Source organism: Microtus oregoni, unplaced genomic scaffold (assembly GCF_018167655.1).
Source record: "Microtus oregoni isolate MIOR12 unplaced genomic scaffold, Mior012 000002F_ref0000024, whole genome shotgun sequence".
Classification (NCBI taxonomy): domain Eukaryota; kingdom Metazoa; phylum Chordata; class Mammalia; order Rodentia; family Cricetidae; genus Microtus; species Microtus oregoni.
The window spans coordinates 60266420-60278767 of NW_024543061.1; the positions used below are offsets into that span (position 1 = coordinate 60266420).

Genomic DNA, 12348 nt, shown 5'->3' on the forward strand with positions numbered 1-12348 from the left:
AGTGTCCTTTGCCTTACAGAAGCTTCTCAGTTTCAGGAGGTCCCATTTTATTAATTGTTGACCTCAGTATCTGTGCTCCTGGTGTTAAACTCAGGAAGTGATCTTCTGTGCCAATGTTTTCAAGGTTTTCCCTACTTTCTCTTCTATAAGGTTCAGTGTAACTGGATTTATACCGAGGTCTTTGATCCACTTGGACTTGAGCTTTGTGCAGGGCGATAGACATGGATCTCTCTGTGTTCTTGTGCAGGCTGACATCCATTTATGTCGGCCCCATTTGTTGATACTTTCTTTATTCCATAGTATAATTTTGGCTTCTCTGCCAAAAATCAGGTATTCATAGGAGTGTGCATTTATATCGGGAGACCCACCTTCATTCCTGTTGTGGCAAATTAAGGTACTGACTCTGTTCAAAGACAAAAGCAGGGGGTCATCTTTTTTTCTCTTGTGTGTGTGCACACATTGAGGAAATGCATGCATGTGTGTGGAGGCCAGAGGACCCCAGGAGGAGCTGTTCCTTGAGAGGGGCCTTCTATCTTGGGTTTTTGAAACAGGTTTTTCTTCCAGCTGAGCTAGTCAGGCTGACTGGGGAGTCTCGGGAATCCACCGATCTCTGCCTCCCCAGCGCTGGCATTACAAGGGCAGGCCACCGCACACACCTTTTTACATGAGTTCTGGGATGAGGCTTATGTCTTCATGCTTGGCAAGTGTTTTACTGACTGAGCTATTTGCAGCCCCATTTTTTTTCTTTTTTTTCCTTATTTGTTGATTGATTTTTCTAAGGGAGGTTAAATTTTTTTAATTTGACATTTATTTATTTATTTAGAGCACACATGTGCACGTGCGTGTGTGTGTGTGCGCACGCGTGCTTACGTGCGTGCGTGTGTGTGCGCGTGTGTGCGTGTGCTCGTGTGCGTGTGTGTGCGTGCGTGTGTGTGTGCATGCATGTGCGCGTGTGTGTGCGCACGTGCGTGTGTGTGCATGTGTGTGTGTGCGCACATGCGTGTGTGTGTGCATGTGTGTGTGTGTGTGCGCATGTGCGTGTGTGTGTGTGTGTTCCCATCTGTGCATGTACCCAAGCACATGTCTGTGATAGGGGTCAGAGGACAACCTGTGGAACTTGGTTCTCTCTTTTGACCACGCAGGTTACAGGAATTGAACCTACTAGGTTGCCAGACTTCTTGGCAAATGCCACTATTTATTAGTTTTATGAGACAGGCTGTCACTGGGTATCCCAGCCTGACCTCAAGTCATAATGATCCTCCTGCCTCAGCCTCCCAAGTGCTGTGATTATATGTACAGGTGGCCGCAACTAGCAGGTGTGGTATTTTCTCTAGAACAATATTTTGTGTACCAACGGCTCTCTTTTAGCTGGGATCAGAACCCAAAACCTGGCCTTGCAATGCAATTCTGTTTATTCAACAGAGATTTACTGAGTCTGTACTTGGTACCTGGTGCTGTTTGAAGGCTGTGGATCAAGAGTGATAGGGCAAGGGGGCTCAGTCTTGATCTTCGTGTAGCTAGCACATGGACTTCAGTTGACTATGGTGGGAATGTGTCATGCGGGCACCAAGGCATAGGCCAGGCAGGGTGCAGGGAACAATGGGGAACAATACTTTCCCAGTCTAGGGATTATGAGGCAAGGTCTTGCACCTGGAGGAAATGGCATTCTCTAGGAGTCTGAGGCAAGAGGCTTGGAAGGAAGGAAGCTGTCTCATTTTGCTGGCATATGGAATGAATGGCTTGGGGGAGGTGATGGGCGATGAAACCCAAAGTTACTAAACCATTCACAGCCCTTTCCAATAGCACTGTGCCTAATCTGAAGAGAATAAAGCAGTCTGCTCCATAGCCTGAGCCTGCACCGGAGCCTTAGGGAGAATAAAGGTGAGGGAAACTGAGAGCTGAGGACGCAGGAGGACAGGAGGCACCATCTTGTTGGGGTCCGACTTCTCAGAGAGCATAACAAATGGGATACTTGTTGATGGCACCGCTGCTGCAGCTGAGGCCCCTAGCTGTTGTCTGGGGAAGTGTTAGCTGTGAGAAGATCCCCCCAAGATCTCCCAAGTGGGAGCTGTGCAGGCCTTTGTCTTATACTGGGGGACAACGCATGGCCTCCAAAAAGTAGAGTGACCTAGCTAGGGCTACCCAGCAGCTGGGAGGGTGCATGGGCCCTATGCAGAGACCAAGGGGAGCCTATCCTTTGCATCCTGTGATCGCACACCCCTGCCCCCTTCAGGCTACTACACACAGATCTCCACACTGGCCGATGCCCAGGAGAACGTGATGGAGTATCTGCATGTGCTCAGCCGTCCCATGGTCATCAACCACGATCATGACATCATCTGGACAGAGGCATATATGGATAGCAGGGTGAGCATGACAATGGCTCCAGGTGGGCAGGGGGGCCAGAGTTCAGGGAAGGAGCAAGAGGTGACTTCTTGGTCAGGAGAGGCCAGGATCCTCAGGAGGACTCACAAAGGGTGATAAAAACCACCCATGCCCTCCTTTCCCTAGCAGACCTCATCCCACCACCAGCTTTGTGCCCACCCATCCTTAATGTTCACACCAACAGTTCACCATCCTGCAGCTTCATCCTGGCACTTCCTGGTTCATTGTCTGGAAGAAGCAATGCCTTACACGGAGGGGAAAATATCAAAGATATGAGGTCATGGAGGATGTCTGGGTGAGGAGACCTTCCTGCCTCTTCCCCAGATCACATCCTGTATGGAGCCCCTGCCTTGGTGACAATATACAGACTGGGATTACTGACAACAGTGGCTTAGATAAGACAAAGGTGGAGACGACTCTTAGACATTGTGGTGGGCATCGCAGAGCTGATGAGGCTTCTGGACACAGGGACCCAGGCTCCTTCCTGCAGCCATTTTTACTCCCCAGGCTGAGCCTCCTCTTCCTCCTGGTCCTAGAGGCCAGTGGTGCAGGGTCGTGCTTAGCCATCTAAAGGGGACTGCACAGGGGCCTCCTGCTCAGGCACTTCCTTACCTCTTACTGACCAGAACTCAGAGGCAGAGGTGGCTGGGACAGCACGCTTTCAGCTTTTCTTCTTACCTTCTCTGTGTCTAAGGATAGGGGCATGCTTATTCTAGCATGTAGCAGAAGATAAAAACCACCTTGCCAACCTGGGGACAAAAGCCTCAGGAGTCCATTCACAAGTCCCTGCATAGTAAGAGGAGCACCTGACCAGCTCGAGTGGGCTCTTCCCTGAGGCACTGCCCAGGAGATGCCATCGGTCCCACACTGTTGGCCACAGGGAAGAGCCTTGTCCATCTAAGTAGGTGACCCTCTATTGTCCAGGTGGTCAGTGGTCACAGGCTCTGTGCCCCAGGATGGAGAAGAGGGAGAGGGGCAAAAGGAAGGCAAGAAAAGAGGCTGAGATCTGTTTCAGCATTGTCTTGACTTCCCTACATTGCGTGCTTACGCTTGTCTCTTCTTATTTTGTTCCTCTTCCATCCATCCATGCCCTCCAGCCCACGTGCTCCCTGTGCCTCTCGCACATGAGAGTATTAAGGACATGCTGAGGACCTGGCAGAACGAAGTCTGGGGACTTGAAACACAGCAAAAGGGAACTGAGTTGTGAATAGAATAGTGGTGGCCAAGCCACACCTAGGTAGTAGTCAGGCCTGAGTCTAGCAGAGACCCGGCAAAGAGAGGACAGCGGTGGAGACAAAGCCTCTTTGCTAAGCTGCTGTGCAAAGGATTTTTGCACACCGGGGCTCACTCCTCCTCTTGTCTCTGCCCCAACAGCTCTTCACCTCAGAGGCACAAAGCCTGGTACTCCTGACCACGGTGGCCATGCCAGTCTTCAGCAAAAAGAACGAGACGGTGAGTGACTGCTCCCCACGCCTCTGCACATAGCTTAGATCCCAGACCTCTGAGTTCTATAGCCAGCTGCAAGGGTTGGATACAGATTCCCGAGCTCAGTCCTGGGAAAGCCGTGCAAGAAACTCCTGGTCAACTGTGGAGCTGAGAGTCTGTGCTTTCCCAAAGCTCCCAGCCTCAGACAGGGGAAGGGAGGTGGGGGTGACTGCCACCTGCTCTGTTCTTAAAACAGAAGGCTATGGGATCTTCTGCTAGCCTTCCAGATGAACCGCACTTAACTAGCCAAAGTGGGTAGATTCTGCTTGTACATGAAGGCCTCTAGTGAGGGAATTTCCAGAGCTCTCTATAGTCTGTTTGGTCAGAAAATACTTCCTTATGCTTGTGCTAGAGAGAGGCGACATAAGTTATGGTCCTTATAGTCCGTCCTCCGCTGTGAATATTAATATTTCACTTAGCTTTGTATTTCATTTAAATGTCACTACTTAAATATTAATGCAGGGCATTAATCTTCCTAACAGCTGAGCTTGCCCCGGGGCCTTCTCTGACAGTCTACACTTTTATCTGAGGAACTCGGCCTCCAATGCAACTGCAAAGGAAGATCAGCAAAGCCCAGTTTTTCTGACTCTTGCATTTTTCCTTCTAGCGATCCCATGGCATTCTCCTGGGTGTAGTGGGCTCTGACGTGACCCTAAGAGAGCTCATGAAGCTGGCACCCCGATACAAGGTGAGCCTGAGGGGGATCCTGGAAGGGTGAGCCAGAACTTTCCATTGTTGTGACAAGATAGCTGAGAAAATCAGCTTAAATTCACTTGAGCTCACATTTCTGTGGCTGCAGTCCATGGTGGCTTGATCAGAAACCAGTAGGGGACACATGACACTGGCTCCATATGATTGTGTTTAAAACCTACTGTGTTGGAAGAGGGCCACTTATTGGTTCCTGGCCACCCGGCCAACTTAGACCCAAAATAATCGCACAGAAACCATTAGCTCTAGCTTCTTATTGGCTAACTCTTACATATTAATTTAACCCATTTCTATTAATCTGTATATCGCCACGTGGCTGTGGCTTACTGGGTAAAATTCCCAGCGTCTGTCTCCAGTGGCTCCATGGCTCCTCTCTAACTCCACCTTCCTCCTCCCAACTGGCCAAGCCAGTTTCTTTAGCCATTAACCAATAAAAGCAACACATAGACAGAAGGCCCTCCCACACCACCACTGCTAGGATCTTCTGTCTCAGTCATTCCCTTCCCAACCCCTCCCCCACCTAGCCATCCAGTGCATCTAATGCCCTCAACCCTTGGCTTTGGCAGCTTGGGGTACATGGATATGCCTTTTTGAATACTAACAACGGCTACATCCTCTTTCATCCTGACCTCCGACCTTTGGTAGGTAAAGATCTTTGCCTTGAGATTCTAACAATATAAGATTTAGGGACAGTTCATAAAATTGGCTAAATATTCATTGGCCAGTCCATGAGAAAAATGAACGTCATTGTACCTGTTTTCAAACTACTTATTATCTAACAGGATGTACACGGTAAAAAAAATACATGAAACCACACCATAGAGCAGAAATGCAGGCTGGGGTTGTGAGGATGGAGCCCTGAAGGACAGTCCACTTTCCATTACTGAAATGAACATCTGAAATCACCACCTTACAAAGAAAGAACTACGTCAGTCCATGGCTGGTTGAACCTCTTGTTTTAATGCTTTGTGGGGTGCATGCAGCATAGCATGATGGGACCATGAGACAGAGTAAACCTGTGGACCCCAGGCGACAAAATGAAAGAGACTCCGGTCCCATAGCCCTCTTGAAGGACATTAAACCCCTGACTAGGCTTCATCTCCAAACTCTCCACCATTTTCCAACTGTGCCATGCTGGAATCCAGCCTTCTACATAGAGACCTTGGGGAGCTGTTTAAGAGACAAACCATGAGGGAGAGATGGCTCAGCAGTTAAGAGCACCTGGGTTCAGTTCCCAGAACCCTTTTCAGCCAGCTCATAACCTCCTTTAGCTCCAGTCCCAGGGGATCCCATACCTCTGGCCTTCATGGGCACCCGCATTTATATTTACATACCCACATGCAAATATACACGCATACACTTAATTAGGAAAAATAATAAATCTTTTTAAAAAGCCTAATCACTGCAGACGTCTATTACAGATAAACTGTCCCAGTGAGTCCATCCCTCCTACAACCCACAGATGGACCATCAGAACCCCAGAGGACTGGGAAGGGATTGTAAGCAATGAATTCACAATTAAAAATAGCAAGGCCCTCTCACAAAGGCAGTGAACGGCCCCCTGAGCTTACCTTTTGATGCTTCCCAGAGCCCCTGTACCCTTCGAACTTTGTCCAGGAGCTGTGGGTATTTTCGCGTGAGTTCCCCTGAGCACCTGGTATCTGAAAACACTGCCTCTGGGGCATCCACACTGTCCGTAGTAGCAATGACCACACGGCTGGCATGATGGCTGGAAAGGTGAAGGGAGCTGGCGTCGTGGCGACATCTTAAATCTGCTCCTCTTCAGTCTTCTAAGGAACCCCAGAGGAGTCTTGGGTAGCAGGAGAATTGATGAACTGGCTTCTCTGCCCCAGGAGTCATTTGGGAGACTAGTTGAACCGTGGTGCATGTCAATTAGCTCAAGTGGATACAGAATATTCCCTAAGACATTTGACCGAGCCACTTAAGGTTCATGGTAAGGCTCCTATGGGGACACACTGTTCTTTTCCCCTCTGTCTTTCCAATTCAGACTCAGCAGGGCCTATATCTGAACCAATGGATGGTCTTATACCAACAGGTTCTTGGGGACCGGTGCTATCAAATGACTTGCAGTGAGAGAACATGTAGGTTGATCCCAGGGTTGACAGATAGAATGAAGGGGCATGGACCAGAAACCCACCTATCAGCATCTATGTAGGCAACTCACACGAATAATGCTCTCACCAGCCAATCATGTTGTGGACCTACTATATGCCTGATTTAACTGTGCCTGTAAACATAAGGACACATCTGATTAAGAAAAGAAAATGCGTGAAGGCATGTGGCAGGCAGTGCTTACCAAACGACGCAGTAAGGTTAATGCCATGTACTACATAAGGAAAGCGCTATCAGGCAAGCAAAAGGTACAATTTCAGAAATCAAAATAATAGAGGATATTCCTAACAATAGAATAAAAGGGGGCCAAGATGCAAGCCGGGGCCTTTCTGTGTCAATGGCCTAGCCAGATTACATGTTTATTCAGAGAGGCTGAGGACTGACTACCATCTGCCAGGTGTAGTCAGGACTTAGGAAATGCACCGGACTGTTCCCGAAAAGCAGCTCAGGCATAAGAGGGCAGGGCAGCGCTGTGTGGTGAGCGTGGACGTCAGGAAGACGTCTGAGAGCAGAGCATCGTGTGGGCGATGGGTACGGAGGCAAGGCAAGTAGGGACAGTGTTGGGACAGCCATGCTACAATCAGGACAGAAAAAATAAAACGCACGTAAACGAAACAACTAGCAGAAGCAAGACAAGCAATGACAGGGACTCAGCCTCCCAGACATCTACTGGGGACCCGCTTTCAGGAGGAGACGGCGCTGTTTTTAACGTGCTCTGATGATAAACTCCCCTTTACTGATGGCTTTACTAGGCTAGACCAGGGAAGGACCACAGGCGTAATTGTAGACAACTGATGGCATCTGTCACAAAGAAAGAGTACGAAAGCAAGAAAACGAGAGCGCGCGAGAGGGAGAAAGAACAAGAGGATAACACCCCGCTCGGAGAACTGGCTCATGGATCTGTGTCCAGTTTTGGAGCCAGGTGGTTATTAAACACTGTTGATCTGCCCTTGGACCTGACCAATTAAAATAAATCTATCAAGATGAAATGCTGCCTTAAAATCTGGAAGAGAAAACCGATTGCTCAGAAAGTGTTCTAAAATGATCATCTGAGATTAACAAGATGGAATGTATGAGAAATAGGTGGGCGCCCACAAACTGAGCACCCTCGTGTAGGAGGGAGTGCGCCGCATGAGAACACCGAGGGGATTCGGCTGGCTAATGGCACCATCTGGGCTGCCAAGCTGGCCTGGCCGTCCAAGCCGCCAACAGAGACAGTCAGAGCTCTACTGTGTTTCAGTCCACACAGCGTACCTCTCAACTGCTGGCCAGACTCCGTGGGCAATATTGATTTCTTCCCTGGCAGCTCTGTTTTCAGGGTGACATTGACAGAGCTGAGCATCGCTTCAGAGAGCTGAGATATTTTCAGACTGAATGTTTAGCTGAGACAGTCAAGATTGAGCATCCCAAGCTCTGTCGGGAGGAACACATTCTGGGTGGTTCCAGAAGAAAACTGACAGCAATAAGTAAAAGTTCGGAGACAGGTTTGAACTCCACGGGAGGGAGAACTTCCTAGCAATGAGGGCTGTCCAAACTGGGACAAGCTGTCTCACAAACTAAGGAGATCCCTGGCATGAGAATGTGCTACGCTCAGGAGGCCGGAGGCCATCTGTGGCACGCACTGGCCAGAGCAGTTTTACACTGAGTAAAAGTTTGGCCTGGGTCATCCTGGGAGATCATAGGATGCTTTGATTGTGTGATGGTATTTGAAAGATTTTAGAGTGGAGGGAACAGGGTAAATGCTGACCCCGCCTTTTCGTCCCATCTGGCCCACTCCAGTACAGAGACGGCAAGACAGTGAGACCCAAACCCAACTACAACAGCGTGGACCTCTCGGAAGTGGAGTGGGAGGACCAGACGGAAACCGTGAGTCGGGAGACAGGCGGCGTGAGATGCTACTCACCCAGTGAGCCCTGTAGCCAGCGAGCAAGCCCTGGGGGCACGGGGATGCTGAGGCTGCTGGACAGCTCTGGAGCAGAGCCTTTGGCTCTGTGCCTGCCATTCTTCCAGCAGCTAAAGATGCCACAGGGTGACTGAGGACTGAAATTGTGCCTGCAAGCCCAGCATGGGCTTAGTGTTGTGCTTAACTTCCAGTTTCTCTATCACACCCAGAGGAGATTATGTCTCAGCAACACAACACTGTATCCCAAAGCATCCATCCCTTCAGAGCGCTGCCTCCATGAAAGCCCAGAACTGTGAGCCGGAGGTGCCTAGCCCCAGGCCCATCTCCCCTCCTAGAACTTTGCTCAGAGGAAAACAGAAAAACCAGTATCCTAGGGATCCTAAGACAGGGTCAAAGCCCCAAATCTCCCTTCTTCAGGTGAACAGGCACCAACTCTCCTTTCTTTCCTCTTAAAGCTGAGAACTGCCATGATCAACGGGGAAACAGGTTCTCACTCCATGGACGTGAAAGTGCCACTGGACAAAGGGGTAAGGAACGAGGGACAGTGCCCATGAGGTCCCAGCAGGCAGCACTGAGCCCGGACTTAGATTTTACTGTGGCTTTGGGAGTGTGAGGAGAGAGAGAAGGTGGGGACAGGGTAGGAACTGTGCTGTTGATTTCATTGATGCTCCGTTCTTTCATGTTTGTTTGCTTGTTTGTTTTTATTTCTTGAAATGGGGTTTCTCTGTGTAACAGCTCTGGCTGTCCTGGAACTCACATTGTAGACCAGGCTGGCCTTGAACTCACAGAGATCCGTCTGTGATGCTCCATTCTATAGAAACTACAGAGTAGGGTGGTTGTCCGGGTCCCTCGCAGCTCTTCCTTCTTCCCTCCACTGCCTGCTATTTGGCCCTGTAGTTGTTTATGATAGAAGGGGAGAAAGTGACAGTTAATTTTGCAAACTGCCAGCAGCTCTGCTAAAACATGTCACATGGGGAAAGGCTGGAAAGGCTCACCGCTCCTTATAGCTGACTTTTATCCAAACACAGAGCATGGAAACAAATACCCTCACTATAGAGAGTCAAAATCAGAAACCCCCACTATCTGTATAAGCCTGTGTGTCATCCGAAAAGACATTTCATCTTCTCACTTAAAAGGCTCTGATGAGTCCTCTGAATTTGCATCGTCCCTTGACATATTAGCAAATGTCACCTCCTCCTATGCAACCACCCCCACCACCTCCTTCATTACCCACCTGCCTCCGCTCAAAGAACACAGCATCTGTCTGCAGCAACTAGACCCATGTCCTCCACTGTACTCAACTCTCCGCAGAGGCCAAACTGAGAGGTGCTGGCCAGTGTCCCTTCTAGAGAGGGACTTGGTCTCCACCAGGACTGCTGTGGACTTCTGCCTCATCAGACACACCGGGAATGTCAGTAAAGCCAGGTCACCACTGATAACAAAAGAGTCATGGTTCCTTCCCTGTGCCTTCAACATGCCCTACGACCTCTGCTAAGGTACAGCGTGCCAGGACATTGAACCTAGCATGAAAACCCTAATGTGCGCATGGCCACTCAACAACCATAATGTTGTGCCATGTCTAATGCATTGGTACACCCAGTGGGTGAATGTGCACTCGCCCTTTCTCCCGGGGCCCAGGGTTATCTCCAGGCCTCTCCATCATTCTCAAAGCCACCAGGCAGGGTCCTAACCGGGAGAAACAGAAACTTCTTCCTGCCTGGGAAATTTGCTCATTGCTACTAATAAACCATTTCAGAGTATCAAGACTTCCTGAAACATGCGGGCATCAGAGGAGCAGGATGGTGGTGGCGATGGTAACTGGGATGCTGGCTTCTTAGGACACAGATTCCTGTCTTCCTACTGCTAACACCACCAATAATGGCAGTCTAGATTTATCAGAAGTGAGACTGAGCATAGTACAGATGCCCATTTATTCAGCTACCCTACAGAGGCCGGTTTCTTATCATCTACATCTTGCGGATGGAGACATCAGAGAAGCCAGAAACTAGACTAGGACTATGGAAAATCACAGGATCTAGACTTCAGGCCTTTGAGCTCTGTTTGCTTGGAGTTCCAGTCTCAAAGACTTCTTCGAGTGTCTAGAAAAACATTTCTTTTCTTTATAAAATTGGATTATGGAGCAACAGGTTTCCTTATGCCACTTCCTGCATAGTTCTAGTTAGTCCTCCCCTCACTCTCCCTCCCTCCATCTTCCCATCCTCCACCCAGGGCTCCCTTCCACTCCTGTATTACATTTGTTCCATTGCCCTCTCTACCGCTCTCCTTTAAAGTCTCCTTTCCTCTTCCATGAGCCCCTTTCTGGTTTCCTAGCCTCTACACACACTTGTTTCCATGTAGATACATATGTGTGTGATACATATATTATATAATTATATGATAGATATGTGTGTGGATTACATAATTATATAGGTCATATACACTTACATAATTAGAAACTAGGGGGGGCTGGAGAGATGGCTCAGCGGTTAAGAGCATTGCCTGCTCTTCCAAAGGTCCTGAGTTCAATTCCCGGCAACCACATGGTGGCTCACAACCATCTATCTGTAATGAGATCTGGTCCCCTCTCTGGTCTGCAGACATACACACAGATAGAATATTGTATGCATAATAAATAAATAAATATTTAAAAAAAATAATTAGAAACTAGGACCCACGTGTGAGAGAAAACACATAATACTTTCCTTTCTGGGGCTGGGCTACCTCACTCAGTACATTTTCCAGCCCCATCCTGCCCCTTTCTGGCTAGTTCCATTCCTCCCCCGAGACCCCTCCCCATCTGCTTCATATCACACGTATCCCATGATCCTCTTTTCCCTCCTCTGCCATGTCGCCCATCCCCTGGTGACTCCTTTTCAAGTTTCATAACTTTCGCACATGGATACATAAATACACACATTTGTATAGACACCCACGCGTCGTTTTAAATCTACATCCCACACGAGTGAAAACACGGAGTGTTTGTCTTCCTTAGTCTGCCTTATTTCACTTAACATATGATCTCCACTTCCATTCATTTCCCTGCAAATGTCATGACTTCACTTTTCTTTTGAGGAGTTCCAAAACTTGTGTGTGTGTGTGTGTGTGTGTGTGCGCGCGCGCGTGCTCTGCCTGTTTTTAAACCATTCATCTGTTGATAGAGATCTAGACTGATTCATTTCTTAGCTGCCGTGAACAGAGCAGCAATGAACAAAGAAGGATAGGTAAACTTGTGGGGTGTTGCCTTAGACTGCCCAGGAACACACCCAAGAGTGTTCTGACTGGGTCATATGGCGGTCTTATGTTTCGTGGTTTGAGAAACTGTCAAGTTTGTGTTTGTCTTGAAATGCCCTTACGTCTCCATCAACTTTTAAAGACATCTTTGCTGGACACAGCGATCTTAGTCAGCAGGTCTGTATTCTCAGGACTCAAATACATTATTGCATCTTTTCCTGGCACTGAGAGCTGCTAAAAATAAGCTTGATGTTTCTTTCTTTGGTGATGTGTTAGATTTTTTTCTCTTACTGCTTTTAGTTAATTTATTTTATTTTATTTTTAATTATGTGTATGTGCCTGGGTAAATGTACAGACGTGCACATGTCCTGCGAAACCCAGAAAGGAGTTTTAGATCCCCTGGAGCTGGAGTTACAGAAGATTGTGGGCTGCCATGTGGGTGCTAAGAATCAAACCCAAGTCCTCTGCAAGAACAGTGGGTGTTTTTGACCACTGAACCATCT

The 12348-nt window shown here is 48.5% G+C and overlaps 1 protein-coding gene across 2 annotated transcripts in view; it reads left to right on the forward strand.

Annotated features, from left to right (window-relative positions):
- Positions 1 to 12348, forward strand: part of Cacna2d4 (calcium voltage-gated channel auxiliary subunit alpha2delta 4) — a 95555-nt gene that overhangs the window by 25516 nt on the left and 57691 nt on the right. Inside the window, exons 13-18 of one of the 2 annotated variants that reach the window (XM_041678353.1) lie at positions 2234 to 2367; positions 3760 to 3837; positions 4478 to 4558; positions 5145 to 5219; positions 8491 to 8577; positions 9070 to 9141. In XM_041678353.1, the coding sequence (XP_041534287.1) occupies positions 2234 to 2367; positions 3760 to 3837; positions 4478 to 4558; positions 5145 to 5219; positions 8491 to 8577; positions 9070 to 9141 (527 nt within the window). The remainder of the gene's footprint in view (positions 1 to 2233; positions 2368 to 3759; positions 3838 to 4477; positions 4559 to 5144; positions 5220 to 8490; positions 8578 to 9069; positions 9142 to 12348) is intronic. The other variant, XM_041678360.1, reaches the window with a different exon arrangement.